This window comes from Phascolarctos cinereus, unplaced genomic scaffold, assembly GCF_003287225.1.
Source record: "Phascolarctos cinereus isolate Bilbo 61053 unplaced genomic scaffold, phaCin_HiC Scaffold_3;HRSCAF=262, whole genome shotgun sequence".
In the NCBI taxonomy this organism is placed as follows: Eukaryota; Metazoa; Chordata; class Mammalia; order Diprotodontia; family Phascolarctidae; genus Phascolarctos; species Phascolarctos cinereus.
This window is the reverse complement of record NW_027555736.1, coordinates 224,124,310-224,141,013: the sequence shown is the minus strand read 5'-3', so window position 1 is coordinate 224,141,013 and position 16,704 is coordinate 224,124,310. Positions and strand designations below refer to the sequence as shown.

The 16,704-nt window shown below is 40.3% G+C and overlaps 1 protein-coding gene across 1 annotated transcript in view; it reads right to left on the bottom strand.

Moving 5' to 3' along the window:
- Positions 1 to 56: 56 nt before the first annotated feature.
- VIPAS39 (VPS33B interacting protein, apical-basolateral polarity regulator, spe-39 homolog) overlaps positions 57 to 16,704 on the bottom strand; it is a 32,722-nt gene continuing 16,074 nt past the window's right edge. Inside the window, exons 8-20 of the mRNA XM_020986170.2 lie at positions 16,322 to 16,414; positions 15,752 to 15,785; positions 15,137 to 15,239; positions 14,308 to 14,335; positions 13,152 to 13,225; positions 7,503 to 7,578; positions 6,941 to 7,075; positions 6,273 to 6,314; positions 4,739 to 4,828; positions 4,255 to 4,341; positions 2,360 to 2,449; positions 1,861 to 1,965; positions 57 to 1,089 (exon numbers count right to left, since the gene is read on the bottom strand). Coding sequence (XP_020841829.1) covers positions 1,069 to 1,089; positions 1,861 to 1,965; positions 2,360 to 2,449; positions 4,255 to 4,341; positions 4,739 to 4,828; positions 6,273 to 6,314; positions 6,941 to 7,075; positions 7,503 to 7,578; positions 13,152 to 13,225; positions 14,308 to 14,335; positions 15,137 to 15,239; positions 15,752 to 15,785; positions 16,322 to 16,414 — 978 coding nt within the window. The 3' untranslated portion in view covers positions 57 to 1,068. The remainder of the gene's footprint in view (positions 1,090 to 1,860; positions 1,966 to 2,359; positions 2,450 to 4,254; positions 4,342 to 4,738; positions 4,829 to 6,272; positions 6,315 to 6,940; positions 7,076 to 7,502; positions 7,579 to 13,151; positions 13,226 to 14,307; positions 14,336 to 15,136; positions 15,240 to 15,751; positions 15,786 to 16,321; positions 16,415 to 16,704) is intronic.

Below are 16,704 nucleotides of genomic sequence, written 5' to 3'. Positions count from 1 at the left end.
AAAAGGGTTGTGAGGTTCATTCGGAACAGAATGGAAGGAAAGAAACAGAAGGCACCTAGGGAGGCACAGAAACAGCTTTATTAAGAGCTTAATGAGGGTGGGGCAAGCCAGCTCTGACACAGGAGTGAGAGGAAACTATGCTTGGTGCAGAGCAGTAATCAAGCATTGTAGGATGCCCTTGTGAAAACCAAGGGTGAAAACAATGACCCTCACCACAATCCATGGTAGATCAGAGGCAGCAGCAAGTCTGGATCTACCCCAGATAGACCTACCTGCAGCTCCCAATAAAGGGTTGAGAAACCGAAGAGAGTATTTCCCAGCATTGCTGGAATCTGCAGGGGGCTACATCTGATCTCTAAACAAAGCCTTAGGTCTGGGGTAGAAGAAGAAGAAATAATAGGGATCTGCTGTCATCACCAGCACAAGAAGGACCCTCAGTGTGCAAGAGAAAGCAACCACAATCTCTTGGGACAGCAGGTGAGGTGGTATAGCCGAGGAACACTTGCTGGAAAAACCACTTCAGAGAGCATGGTAAAAATGAATGTGAATTGGTCATCACTGTCGTGTTCCCTGCAAATCTTCAGCACCCTCTTTCTGCTCCTATGATGTAGATGCATCTGGCCTTTTGACTTGACCTGGAATAGTCACTGTCCAACCAAATTCGGTTCCACCACCAGCTGACAAGAAAGCTTCCAGCTCCATGATGACTGACACTCAGTCCAGGACACCTCTTTTCTGAAGCAATCATCTTCTCAGTTAAAGCAAGAATTAGCCTTCAGAGTCACAAATTTGAAAATGCCTCCCTCCCGACCTTCACAAAAGCTCCTAGTCAGCAGGGTCTCACAAATCACAGCTTTAAAATTCAGCCATCATGTGTCCTCTAGTCTGAGGCTCAGTTTGAAGATGTTCTGGTCTAAGTGCTGATCTGTCCCAGGCACAGGCTCTGCCTTTTGGTGATAGGCCCAAATGATGTGGCTTACAATACCTCTCCCTGGAAGAGCTCCCCACTCCTCTTTAGGGGACAGGAAGAGGGCAAACAGGAAGGTTCCTTGGTTCACTATTTTCCAATTAGTTCTTCCATCGAATTTGCTGCAAAAAGCAGACAATGCAGGAGTCTGGTCAGTATTAGCCTTTTGAGTCAGTATTAGCCTTTAGGCAAAGCTGTATCCCTCTAGAAAGATTAGAGAGAGATAGCAAGGCAAGACACATCTCCAGGCAGAGTGAAGGAAGGCGAAGAAGAATTCTCCCAGGATATTTTTAAGGGGAATATTACATTTATCTTTGTAATCCTCAGGACTAGTTAGGCTGGTACTCCCTCAAGTGAAATTTATAAAAATGAAAAATCCTGGTTGTGGAAAATTACCACAGAGCAGGCCCAGAAAATATCTAAATAGGGGATTAAATGTCATGGTCCCTCTGTCAGCCAGCCGCCATCACTAAACAGATGTAGTCTGTTTTACCTACTTGTTATCACCATTGTAACCCAGTTCTACTTACTAAAAGTCTGGACATTTTGGATCTAGTATCTTGAAACCACTATATCGTAGATACTCTCAATTTTTCTTCCCTGTCCCAATTTAGTCTTAACCCTAGGCACACCAATTGAGGACCAGCTCAAAGACCCCCAGAGGAACTAGTACCTTCATATGATAACCCTAATTTCATTCAAAACCTGGAAAGAAATCCTGCTCAAAGCAAACACTGCTGGCACCAAGACCCATCTGAAAGACTAATACTCAATCTGCTCAGACAACTGCTGCTCTAACTAGGTCTTGGGAGGGAGCAAGCACCCCTCTGGTGGCTCTTTTGTGAACAGTTTGTCTCCCAAGGTTGACAGAAAGTCAAATCCAAGTTGCTTACCGTACTACTGAGAATGCTGTCAATCTTCTCCTCTTCTGCAGATGCCTTATCCACCTTACACCTGTAAGCTAATAACTGCTGCCGATCCTTCAGGTCCCGATATGTCTGAGCAGCAAAACAAAATAAACCATCTATTTTGTTTCCTTACTACCTTCCTAAGTGAGCCTACCAGGAATAAAGTTTGTGGTGGTTATTGTGGAGTTAGATAATAATGTAATTAGGGAGGGGCCTCAACAGAGCCACGTGGAGAAAAATTGGGGAGAGAAGCCTGGCTAGCTTAATCCAAAACTTTGCCTTCCATAAACCAACTCACTAGAGGATATACAGCAAATTATCAATGCAGCTGAAAACAGGACCCAGGAATCCTGGCTTCCAGCCCAATTTTCACCAAGCCACATGATCCAATATATAGAAAGCAAACAAGTAGGGAATTAAGGACAGTAAATACAATGATCCACCTTCTATTCTTCTTCAAGGGCCCTCTTCCTCTGGGACTTACTTCAATTACAACATCATGGCACTTAAATTTGGTAGCCAGATTCAGCTTTGTGTCCACATCTTCCACAAGTCGGATATACTCCTGTAAGACCTGTGGGAGAAGAGACATTAGAAGTTGGTGGACTTCTAAGCCAGTAAAGACAAATATTTAATGAAAAGTAGTGTACAGTATAGAGTAAAAAGTGCACTTGTAGTCAGAAGACAAGATTTAAATCCTGGTTCTGTGCTTTGTTAGTTATGTGGCCTTTGGCAAGCAACTTCTCCAAAATACTGTTTCTTCACCTCCAAAATTTTATTGATACCTGCACTACCTATATCTTATAGGGTTCTTGCAAAGATTAAATGTATGTAATTTGTAAGAACAAGCATTTTACACATACACGTAAATATATATATGATGTTTCTGCACAAATAAAATCAATACAGTTAGAATTAAAAGTGACACATTTAACTGGGGGAAAAAATCTGACAAAGGGCTGTCAAAGGACATGAACAGATAGTTCTTAAAAAGAGAAAGGCAAGCTATCAACAACTATATGAAAAAATGCTCCAAATCACTCAAGAAAAATACAAATTAAAACACTTCTAAGTTATTGGAGGGGATGTGGGAAGATGGTTACACTAATGTATTGCTGTTAGAGCTGTGAAATGGTCCAACCATTCTGGAAAAAATGGTTTGGAGCTCTACTCATTAGAGTTTAAGTCATTAAACTGTGTATATCCTTTGACCCACAATACCACTCTTAGGCCTATTCCCAAAGAGATCAAAGAAAAATGGGAAAAGACCCTAAAATATTTACTGCATATTGATGCAACAATATTTGTTGCATCAAAGAACTGGAGACTAAGGAAGTACCTACCAACTGGAGAATGGCTGAACAAATTATGGTCATAAATATAAGGGGATATTATTATACCTTAAGAAATTACAAAATGGATGGATTTGGAGAAACCTGAAATGACTGGTAAGATGTGATGCAGAGTGCAGTGGAAAGAACTAGTAGAACAATTTATAAAATAACAGTACTGTAAAAGAAAACAGCTGTGAAAGAACTATGATAAATGAAATGGCCAATTACAACTCCAGAACCCTGACGAACCATGCTTTTGGCAGAAAAGTGATGAACCAGAGGTGCAGAATGACATATACATTTTTCAGACAATGTGTGAATTTCTTTTGGGAGATATACTTATATGAAGAAAGCTTTTTATTTTTCTTTTCTGAGGGAAGAAGACAGTGGGGAAGTAGTGACCATAATATAAAAACAGGATGAAAAGAAAGGCCCATCAATGAATCATTTAAAAAAAAAAACACAAAGAGAACAAAAGCAAGTACAGAAGAGGACACAGAGAAGTAGAACAATGTTGAAACTGCCACATTTAAATTTGAATTAAAAAAAGAAAAAACCAAGTTCTATGTAATAGGGAAAAAAACATCAAACTATACATAACAAAGTTCAATTTCATATACAATCTCTTTTGTTTTTCTTGGCATACTGCAATGTTCATTTTTAAATTCTTACTAAATTTTTAGTAAAAAAGAAAAAAAGAGAGATGGAATGGATTTTGTTAAATCTCTCTCCATGCACCTCAAGGGGGGAAAAAAAGCCAGTCATACGTTCTCTCTGGAGTCTAACGGTGAGAGCAGGCCAAGCTCCAGGTCTAAGATAAAGCCACATCATTGACATTCCCTGTGAGCAGTCCTTTTCTGTCACGTAAACATTATGCCTATGCTCGCTGTGGGATCCAACGTAGCCAAATATTCCTAAATACTTTAGAGAAGTCACTCTTTGGGACGGATGGACTGCATCTACTTCTGAGGGGCAGAGGGAGGCTTTCTTCACAGAGCACCACTGCAGGTGTTCTGCAGGCAAATGCTTCCCCCAGAAACTTCACCTGTACGGGGGCATTGTTCTTGTGCAGGATTTCCACAACCCGGTGGAAGCCGATGGGAGCTCTCTTCCTGGTGTACCCCAGCCAATTCTGAAACAGAAACACAGAGACACGAGAAACGCTTAGACCCAAGGTGAATAAAAGGACAAAGACTTCGAGGGGAAGAGGACAGAGGGAAAGGGAGACAGACAGAAAGAACAGTGCAGATGAGCTTCACAAAACACTTGACTGAAGGACAAGAAACAAGAGTGTGGGGACCAGAAGCTGGAAACATGAAGAACGTTCTCATGGAGAGATGGAACAGAAAGGAAGCAGGGAGATCAGGCACCGAAGTCCTCCTATACAGTCCTAGAAACTAAAAGTGTACATCACGAACCCCCAACTCTATGCTTGAAGTTAAGAAGAATCTTTGCAGCCACTGAATAATCAAGTGACGATATCCCTTCCAAGGTAAAACTAAGCAAGTTAAAGGCTTCAGGGCACCTACCTTGGTGGTGAAGAGGGCGTCCACATCCTGCCATGCTCGGAGTTTGGCACGGGCTGCCAGCGCTGTCAGTACATACTGCTTATCAGGAATCTGGAAAACAAAGATGGGGAATCAAGGAGATTAAGGGGTGGCAGGAAGCAGCAAAGGCTTCACAGGGAAAGCTAATCAGCTGTTTAGTAAAGTTGATATGCAAGCAGCTTCCTTGCCACAGTGAGGTCTACACATCCTGTTTGAGACCCGTTTTCTGGAGATGCATATGGATAAAGGGTTTTTTACATGGTATAATAAGGAGCAAAGATGGGGCGAGGGAGGGACAAATGGTTGAAAAACATAACTTCTATAAAGTTGGGGTTATGATATTCTCTTTACCAATACATTCCTACTTATTAAAGGTCAGGGAAGATCATTTGAGAAAAATTAGGAAATTCCCACTGAATGAGGACTGAGTAACCTATCCTTCCTTGTGGTCCATGAAGAAGGTGGTATAGTAGAGGGTTCTTGCTAACTTTAGGAGCTTGTTTTAATCACTCAATCAATAAACATTCATTACTCTTCTACTATGTATTAGGCATTGGGGATACAAAGATAAAAAACTAATTGATCCCTACTCTCAAGAGATTTACATTTTGTTGAGATGGGGGGTGGGGAAGTGGGGAAAGGGTGAGTGTGTGTAATATAGAGAATAAAAACAAGATAGTTTAGGGAGGGAGAGAACTGGGGAAGTTGGGGGAATCAGAAAAAGTATTAGGTACAAGAGTATCATGATACAAGATGATGTATTTTCAAGTAAGGGATTTTATGAGGTGGAAGTGAGGAGGAAGAGCAAGGGGAAGACTGCCAGTATATAGCCATGGAGGTGGGAGACAGATGCAGAGGATAAGGAACAAGAAAGACAGTTTGCTTAGACTATGGAATGTGGAAGGGGAGTGATATATAACCTGATTTGAGAGCTACGTTGGAGCCATACTGTAAAGGACTTTAAAAGCCAAAGAGAGGTTTACATTTTATCTCACAGACAATAGGCACTCCTGAAGTTTATTGAGTTGAAGAGTGCCACAATCTGAGGTGTGCTCAAGGAAAATTATTTTTCCTTGAGCAACATCTATGTAGAGGATGGAGTAGAGAAGAGGAGGGAGACTTGAGCTAGAAGGCTCAATCAGAAGGCTTCTGCAATAGTTTAGGCCAAAGGCGATGAGGGTCTGAACCAAGGCGATAACTGTGTGAGTAGTAAGATGGAGATTGATATGAGAGATGCTGAGGTAAAAATGGCAAGACTTGGCAGCTGAATGGACATGTGGAGTGAGGTGGAGTGGGGAATGGAATCTAACAGAGAGGCTGTGGATCTGGGAGACCAGAAGGATGGTGGTACCCTCAATACAACTAGGGAAGTTCAAAAGAGAACTTCCTTGATGGCTGGGACTAAATAAGTCTCAACAACTCTTATCCTTTCCACCATCCATTCTTCCTTATTTCTACTTCTTCATATTTTCCCTGATGTGGCTGCTATCAAAAAACTATATCCATTCATACTTACCTTAAAAGTTTTTTTCAGATTGATGGGACTGCTAAATGTTCCCTGGGGAAAAAATGAGAAGGAAATTGTGTTTGCTAACTGTCCTATAAATTACAGTGACTCTTTTAGGCTGGACAACTTCTCATCTTCTCTTCCTATCTCCAAGACTTCCTACATTTCATTTCATGACTTCCTGAGTTCAACACATAAGCATAGCAAACTATTTAATCTATCACCATAGCTCAGCTGCATGAAGACTGGTTTGAAAACTTCGATGCCTTCCCCAATTCTTCAATGAGCCCTAAGTAATGGGAAAACTGACACTTATTAAAAACATCTTCACGAAATCAGAAGTTGTGTCTGCACTCATACCTAGCTCTCCTGTCTCTCTACCACCCAAAATCTACCTCCCCCTTTGAACTGCCCTAATCTGAAAGAAAGTTATCCCCTATGAACAGGGGTGGCTGTGAAGAGTAGTAGCCAAAGTGAACCACACCAGACTCTTGATGCCAGATTGCTGAAGGTATGCCAAGTGAAGACATACTCTTGCCTGTCCAGTGACCCTTTGAGAGTAAGACAACAACCAAATCTACTCTTAAAATTAATATTAATATCATATTCCAGGTGTCCCAGGTTAAGAACTCATAAGAATTTGGACATTTATCTCCTATAATTTTACTTTCACATACCTCAGGCTCTGTGTAGTGGTAGAAGCAGGAGTAGAAGAGAGTTGTCACCAATGGCATGTTGAGGATAGAGGCCTTTCTTGGATGTTTCCGGAAGATTTCTGTCTGCCCTGCAGATTCTAGATGTCGGTCATTCACCTAGCCAAATGGGGCCAAGAGAGAGAAAAGGAGAATAAAACCCATAGGTTACATAAAGGAGAAAACTAATACTACAGAGAAAGAAAGAGAAAACATTAAGTCCAGGAAGACAGACCAGAACAGTCAAAACAATTCAGGCAAATGATCTCAAGTTGGATCCAGAAAAGCTATAGGAAGACAGCATGCTGAGGGAACATTCTTCAGGATACTCAGGAGAAATGGAAAAAGGAAAAAATGGCTTAGAATATAAGAAGGGAAAGACATAGGATTCTTAGAGATTGGCTACCTAACAGGGTAGCTGAATAAGAGGAATTATGTTTGGAGACAGAAGGTTCTAGAACTCTCCTTGGTGCTAAACAGAAATTACAATGGTGGGAGAAGAGGCCTTACAGGCCTTGAGACAGAGAAGGCAAATGGGGATTCTAACCTCAATGATGATCTGTCGTTCCAGGAGTGTATAATGGTCTTGAACATGAGCAGCATCTTCCACTGAAAATGGTAAACTGGTAAAAGGCCAGAAGGTTAGTACCTCTCTTCAACCACAGGTGTCACTCTCCCAAAGGATGAACAAAACCAAACTATAATTAGTGCCTTTACCTAAGAAATTCTTAGTGCTTCAAGATATTAATATGTCTATAAAGATTCCTCTAACTAATGCTTTCTCTATCAATAATAATAATAATAATAATAATAATAATAATAATAGCACCACCATATTTGAACCCCAGTCATCATAGTCTGTAATGTGCTCAATGAAGAAATTTCACAGACAGGAAGAGGAAGTCTATGCTGACCTCAACACAATTTTGAGGACACTGAGGCATAAATTCTCAAACTATCTGAAAAAGGGGAAGACAGTAAATATTAGGGAAAAAAACGGACCAAATTACTGGGGGGGGAAAGTGAATGAAAAATGTCTAAAACTACCAACTCATATACCTACTTTACCATTTCTGCAAAATCTTCATGAGAATTATCTTCAAAAGGCATTAAGGATATCCCTGATTTTATCTTATGAGAAGGGAACAGGTTGGCTTATAGAAATGATATCCTACTGCAAGTGACATTTTTAGAGATAGACAATTGACTGAAAGTGAAGAGAATAAAAGGATCACAATACAAATATTGTTTAATGACTACAAAAAGCTCTGGACTCGTCAATGAAACCCAGCCTTGGCATAGGAGTCCTTATAAAAAGACTTCTGGGATAAGTGGAAAGCAGTTTGGCAGAAAATGGATTCAGGCCAATTTCTTATGATATACACCAAAACAAGCTCCAAATGAATACGCAATCAAAACATAATGGTCAAATAAAATTAAATTAATTAAAATTTAAATTAATTAAAATTAATAAAATTAAAGAACAGAAGAAAGCAGCTTTATGGTTATGGGGGAAATTTAGACTTGGGGTAGAAAAGATGACAGAACACAAAATGGGCAAAGTTGATGATATAACATTAAAAAGCTTTTGCAAAAACAGTATCTATGCAGCTAGAATAAAAAGCTGTTGAGTGAGCGTTTCTGATAAAAATTTGATGTCTAAGATATATAGGAAATTGACACAAACAAAAGATGAAGAGCCACTCTGCAATAGATAAGTAAGGAAAACATATTAGTAAAAATTTTTCTAAAGAAGAAATGTAAACTCATCAATAAATACATGAAAAAATTGCTCCAAATCAATGGCAATCAATCAACGAGTATTTACTAAGTGACTGCTATGTAGCAGACATTGTAAAAATGAAATAGTCCCTGATTTCAAGGAGAGTAATTACAGTCTATTAAGAAATGCAAATTAAAACAAATATGAGGTTTCAATAATTACCTAATTGGAGAAGATGATGAAAGACAGAAATAGCCAATGTTGGTGTGACTGGGAAGTCAGACACATTAGAATTGTACTGTTAATGAAGTTGAGAGCTTATTCAACTGCTCTGGGATTATAACAGTCACTCACCTGCTCACATTCTTTGATCCTCCACTCTCATTATAAGGCATAAAGCCAAGGAGGTAAAAGACAGGAGGAAAAGTCTCACACAGGCAAAAATATTCATAGCAACATTTTTAATGGTAACCAAAAAATTGATCCAAAATGAGTTCCCATCAATTAGAGAATGGCTGAACAAATTGTGCTATATGAAGTGTAAAGGAATATGTGTTATAAGAAATGGCAAACATAAAGAATTCAAAGAACATGGAAAGATTTGTATGAATGCAGAATGAAGAAAGCAGAATATACAAAATGACGACCAAAACATAAGTGACGACATCACCAAAAGAATCCAGATCATAAGCAAGGTCAACATTGGTTTCAGGGAACTGATTATGTACCACACTTCCCTCCTCTCAGAAGTGATAAGAGAAGTACAGAACATTGCAAATGTTGTCAGTTGTAGTGTGCTATTTTTGCTTACTTAATTGATTTTCATTGTTCTAAAAGAGGGTTCTATGAGAAGGGAGGAGAAAAGGACAGATGGTCAGAGACTAGTATAAAAAAACAAAAATAATAAATATTTTTAAATGAAACCTTAACGACTTTCCTCCCATGCATAAAAGTGTATCCCGTGCATGTTGAAACTATTCAAGATTACCGGAATGATGTAACAGAGATAATTTTGACAATCCCCTTATTATTGTCAGGCAAAGTATAAAACAGGGACATTAATGCTTGCCAAAGGTGTCTACCATAAAAGATGTCTCACAGAGTTCAAATAGAAAACGGATTTCACACTGTTCTCCAGATGCTCCTATTGGTAGATAGTACTGGATTCATTTCATTAAGCCCTATGGCACCCACAATCACTCAAAAGCATTTGACCTAAATTTTTATAAATGAAAAACCAAATGGATTATGATTACCTATTGTCCCAGATATGATATGCAATAGGATGAACACTTCACACAACTGGTACAGAAATACCATTATCTTGGATAGGCACTGGGAATGGACAAGGAACTGGGCCCCAAGGCAGGAGGAAGTAGACTGGATTGAGGAAACTGCAGAGTGCTTTTTAACAATTTTCTGAAACAAAGGTTTTTTTAAACAGTGACATTCTTCCAGTAATGTGTGATTCTGAGTCACAGAATACCAGTTTCAGGAAAACTAACACCATAGGTTACCCCAAAGAGCCACACAGAGGTACACAGTAGGCATAAATCGGCTACACCAAAGGAAGGATGGCATCCAGGAAGAAGGAGGCAATGCAATGCCAGTGAAGACTTGCACAGGAAGTCAAATAGTATCATCTGAGAGATTCAAGGTATCTGTATTCATAGGGAAAAAAATGCTCCAAATACCTAATGGTGAGAGAAATGCAGTTTCTACCTCACACCCATCAGAATGGCAAAACTGACAAAAAGGAAACTGGAAAATGTCGGAGGAGCTGCACTGATGAAATTGTGAATTGATCCAGCTATTCTTGAAAACAATGAGGAACTATGCCCTCAAAGTTACTAAAATGTGCACACCCTTTAACTCAGCAATACCACCAGCATGTCTATACCCCAAAATGACCAAAGAAAGAAGAAAAGGCCCTGTATGTGCAAAAATAATTATAGCAGCTCTTTTTGTGGTAGAAAAGAACTGAAACTAAGGGGCTACCTATAAATTGGGAAATGGCTGGACAAACTGTGGTATATGAATGTAATGGATTATTACTGTGCTCTCTGAAATACTGAAAGGGCCAGTTACAGAGAAACCTAAGAAAATTTGTATGAACTGATGAAGGTTGAAGTGAGCAGAAAGAACTAGGAGGGCAACTTATACTATAAAGACGATGTAAAAATGATATAATTTTTATAAAATAATTTTTAAAGTCTTAAGAAGTTTGATCAAAGCAATAATCAACCATGATTCCATAAGACTGATGATGAAGAATGTTACTTATTTCCTGAGAGAGAAGTGATGGAGTAAACATACAAAACGAGACATGTCTGGACATGGCCAATACAAAAATTTATTTTGACTATGCCTATGTGTTAAAAAAATTTTTTTCTTTTCAGTATGGTGGGAAGGTTGGAGGGAGAAAAAAATAAATGCTTATTAACTTTTAAAAGTTTTAATTAAAAATAAGAAATTATATTTGATCCTCAAGTCAACAGGGCATCATAAGGGAGTGAAACACAGTCAGACCTGTGCTTTAGGAAAATCACTTTGGCAGCTGTGTAGAAGATGGACTGGAAAGGCAAGACACAAGGCTGGAAAATCATTTAGGAGTCCAAGCCAGAAGTTGTAAGAATATGAACTAGGATGGTGAGAGAAGAGAGGAAACATGAGACATGGTCATCTTGTGGAGTTAGAAAACAGATTTAGCAACTGCTTAGATATATGAGTTGAGGAAGAATGAGGGATTGAGAATGACAACAAAGTTTGGAACTTGGCTAACTTGAAAGACAGTGGTGCCTCAACAGTAATAGGTAAGTTTATTTGTTTGTTTGTTTGGTTTTTTTGCTAGGCAATGGGGTTAAGTGACTTGCCCAGGGTCACACAGCTAGTAAGTGTTATGTGTCTGAGGCCGGATTTGAACGCAGGTCCTCCTGAATCCAGGGCTAGTGTTCTATCCACTGTGCCACCCAGCTGCCCTGTGTAATAGGGAAGTTTAGAAGAGGGTAGTTTGAGAGGGAAAGATAATATAAGGAGAACTGCAATGGCGTCACAATCCTTCTCACCCCAAACTAAAAAGGTTCTTTTTCGCCAGTGACAACTCCAGGGTCTGGTCTTTTAAAAAGTACCTGCTACAGCCACTAGGTATTGGGGAGGGTTGCGGGGGGAAAAGAATGGATGGCTATGATGGTATGGAATTTCTCCAGAACCAGGCATGTAGTTGTTGTTATGGATGCCTTTATCAGGATTAGATTACAACTGCCCTATCAGAACAGAAAACTGAAAACTAGCAAGAAAGAAGGTGAGTTGTGAATTTACAGTGTTAGAAGGGGGGAAGTAACACATCTTCCTATCCTCTTAATTAGCTGGTCAAATACACCTCAGGATCAGGCTAATGAATCATTGGTACCATGCCCACACCATTCATCTAGAAATGCCTCCAGGAAGATGGGTGCAGAACACGGACAAGACTGCAAAAGATGAGGGGATATATTTATTAAGCTCTGCATTTCTGAAAGGAGTCTCTAAACCAATCTATATATTGACATTATCAAGTTTATAAAGTACTTTCCTAAAAGCAATCACGTGGGTTAGTGCAAGTATTATCCCAATTGTATGGCTGAGGCAATTTCCACTTTGGGATGTTAAATGGTCACATAGATAAAGAACCTGAGGCCCAAAAGGTTCGTGTAGTCACTGAAACAGTGTTATAAAGAACAGTTAATTACACATTCCCAGTTGGATCCTGGGCAATCAACTGAATGATACTGCAAGCTGGGACATGTGGGTTCAGCAGAAAAGAACATCAAGCTTGGAGTAGTTTGAAGCAAACCAGCCGATTTTGAATCCCAAATCCTAGCTCTGACACTCACTACCTGAGTGACTTTGGGCAAGACAATGAACCTCTTGGGCCTCAGGGCTGTTGTAAAGTCAGGATGAAAATGTGTGAGCCATAAGGTGCTATACAAATGCAAGCCATCATGATCATTTTAGGTACAGAAATCCTCATGGCTCAAAGCATTTGATCAGAGCTTAGACGTGGAACATCATGGTACAGTAGGGGAAAAAATGGCTTTGGAATTCAAGAACCTGGGTTCAAGGCCTAGGACTTTGCAGTGTACATCTGTGAGATCTTAGGCAAGTCACATAACCTCCGGGTCTCAGATCTCCTATTTATTAAATGAAGGTTTGGACTAGATGACGTTTAGTACCCAGAGGTATTTGTTAGCCCTAAATTTGTGAAATTCTGATCAATCACCTGTCAGGAATGCTGAAGAATAGAAAAGGATTCTTGCATTGGGGCACTAGGGTCACACTCATACCTAAGCCCCCATGATGCCTCACAAATCGAGTAATCACTTTGGAAACCCACTTCCAGTTACCTGTCCCCACCATCTGCCTTCCCGGTCCTTTTTCTGTGTTCAGGCTCTCACACCAAATCTTCCAAGTCTCTGTGTTCAGGGAGGCACTTACCCAATGCAACTCTTGAGAAATTCTTTCCGCTTCTCAGGGTCCTGGATGCTTAAATGTTCTTGGTACTGGGACAGCTACAGAAAGAAAAAGGAAAGTTCTGAGTGACCTGGACTCTATGGAAAGGAGAGATCAGCTAGAGGAGAGCTCTTATGATCAGCATCACTCCTTTGGAGTACTCTACTAGGGAAAGCACCCAAAACTCCCAACACATCTGGCAGAACGAAGCAAACTCAGGGGATTGATGGAGCTGTTGCATTTGCCTACCTAACCTGGCTTTCTGACCTATGCTAGGCTTCTTTTTCTTTGTGACATTTCACTAGTGCGAAGAGCAAACTGGTGAATAGACATCTTCTACCAATGCAGACAGGCTACTGTTCTGCAGTGTATAGTCTTAAGAGAGTTGTCTGGATTCTGAGACTGTTAAGTGACTTGTCCAGGGTCACAGAGTCAATATGAGTCAGAGGCAGGACTTGAAGTACACGACTCCCAAGGTTTTCATGACTCCCAGGCTAGTTCTCTATCTACTATTCTATGCCACCTCTCCACCTCATTTCTGACTCTATCTCATCACCTTGGTCCGATGACAGTAATAACCAACATTTACATTTTTCAAGCAACAATTTGTTAAGCACCTATCATGTGCCAGGCACTGTGCTAAGTGCTGAGGGTACAAAGAAAGGCAAGACATTCCCTGTGATCAAGGGGCTCAAATCTAATTTACATAGCACTTTTGAGTTTGAAAAACACTTTACAAACATTATCTAACTTGAACCTTAAAACAATCCTGTGAGGTAGGGACTACAGATATTATCCCCATTTTTCAGATGAAGAACTGGAACTTAGACAAAGACAAAGAGAATTTCAGGGCCTTGTCTATGTTCACATAGCTAGCATGTCAGGAAGGATTCAAACCCAAGTCTTCCTAACTTGAAGTCCAATACTACTAGGCTGCCTCACTTAGTCTTCCAAATGAGGTAAAGATTAGAAACAGAAAACCAAAAAGACTAGTATAATTTTATAGACCCCCAAAGGAAGCACACCAAAACAAATAATGTCATCAGAACATTTTTTAATGTTCTAATTAGAATACTAATTGGACTTAAGAGAATGAGTGCAGATTAAGGTAGTGCCAGGTTGAGATGAAGGTCATACTTACTGCAAGTTCTTCTGTTCTGTCCAGGTACCTGAGAACACAGAAGAAAGGAAAAGATCATTAGGTGCTTCAGGTGCTCCACTCCCTAACATTTTTGTCTAATGCTGTGTGAAATTCTTTGCATCAACATAAGCTCTCATCTTAGGATGAATGATCTGAGAGCAACACAATCTCAGGTGATGTTCATCCTCATCCAGGCCTTATCTTTAGTCTCTACCACCACCAGCCTCTCCTCAAAGTGTAACAAATCTTGACAAATATATATTTTACAACTCTCAGTCACATATGGTCAATGTCCATAGCCAGGTGAAGTGCTTCATTCATCAGTCAGGGTGAGGTAGCCCACCACTTCACTAGTGTCTTGGAATGGAATCTTACTAGCTGTGCCCATACCCATAGGTAGGAGCTCTAGCCCCTTCTATAGGTTTGAAGTGAAAAATGAGAACAAATTGTACTCTTCAATCTCATCCTAAAAGGTCTAGACTGCCAGAGGTAGCCAAGTAGTAGCAACAGTAAAAATAATGATGATAATGATGAAAATGATAACTCACATTTAGATAGTACTCCCTAATCAAGGTGCTTTCCTTAAAACAACCCAATGAGGCTGGTGGTATAAGAATTATACCTCTTTTACAGATAATTAAACTAAAGCTCAGAGAGGTTAAATCACTTGTCATTAAGGTGACAACAGCCACTAAGCTAGCAGAGGTGAGATGTGGCCCATCCCCCGTGTCTCTTTCCAGTCTGCTAGATGATCTTGCCTTCATGCCTAACAGGATCTCTGCATGTGGAACTTTGGTTGTTACCGTTAATCGATAAGAGTAGCTCTCACCTGAAAAGGTCCAGCAGCATCTTCTGATCACCTGTCTCCTTAAGAAAGTGAATGAGATGTCTCAGGGCAACCTGTCGCACTTCTAGCTCTCGGAAAAGGATCTCTAGTAAGGAGTAAATGGGGAAAAATTAAAATAAATCACTCAGTTGCATGTTGATAGGGTGCACTGAATTGCTTTCCCCCCTCTTTTAATCTTTGTTACATGGAAAGACTTTCTGGGTAGAGGAGGAAAACAAACAAATTTGGAAATTAAATGGATGCTAAAACAGAAGGTATCAATAAAAATAGATATTTAAAAATTTAGAATCATGCTAAATGTGAAACTAGCTTCCTTTCTCACTATATAGTTTTCTCCCCAAATTCTAGCAGGAGCCAATTTATCCATCATATACCCTTCATGGCCTAAAGGGAATACTAACTGGTAAGAGAACTCCTCAATTCCCCCTCACTCAACTTGCTTGGTCCCCCAGCCTCTAGCCCAGCTACCTGTCTATGCATGAGATGCAGTAGAATTTGTGATTAATGGGTTACTATAAAGATGAACTGCCAGTCACTTGGATGTACAGTCCCCCAGCCATGACGCTATGACTGCAAGCCAGTCCAAACTACGCTCACCTTTGCTTAGGGTCCTCTTGAGGAAGATTAAAACCTGAGGAAAAAGGGAGAACATAAAGTATAAGTTACATAAGATTACACGGCCCTATGCCTCAAGGGCTACTTAAACACATCAGTTGGTATTCTCTAGTACTACCTTCTGCAGTCCATTTGAGTAACATTTTAGCAGAGGCCAAAAACCCATCAGAGGTTGGCTAAGGCAAAGAAGAAGCTCCTGGGTGCAAAAATGATTGAAGCCTTGAATACAACATCCCTCAGAAATCACTATTTCTTGGTGTCCACGACTACCTGGAGCCAACATACACAAACACTTCCCTGAGTATCCTCTCACATTTATTCTTCCTCAGGATAAGTATGAGAGTGGAACAACAACCTATTCCCCTTTTGGACTTCAAGTTATTGATTCTATGCCACAGTCAAGATTCCCATCACACTCCCCACCTCAGCAGCTGTGTCACTGAGAGGCCCAAGAGGCACAGGGAAGTCAGGGGTCAACTCCCCACTTGGCACCTAAACCATAATCCCAAAGTTTGTGGCTGCTGGGTCTCCTGCTCCTAAAATAAAACTCACAGCAGTGATGACGTTCCCATCGTGAACAGACACTGCTTCTTCCAGAAGTTGGAGCTTCTCCTGTAAGGAGCGGAACCTCTCTAAGGAGCAGACCTGGTAGGGCAAGAGGAAGGAAGAAGAAATCAGAATATGGTTTCTCAACCTGCACTATTAGCTTTGAAGAAGTCATAATCCCAAATGTACCAATTTCAGGAAGTATCACCGGTAACAGAGTCTCAATTGTTACACGAAGATCCCTGTGCACACTCTAGACCTGAGGCCTCCCCCAAAGCTTTCCCCATTAGCTCTGTATTCTAGTGTTTCAGTCCTAGGGAAACCTTGAAACTTGACCTCCACCACAAGTCCCACCACAGCATATCAACCAAGGCATATCCCCATGTGTC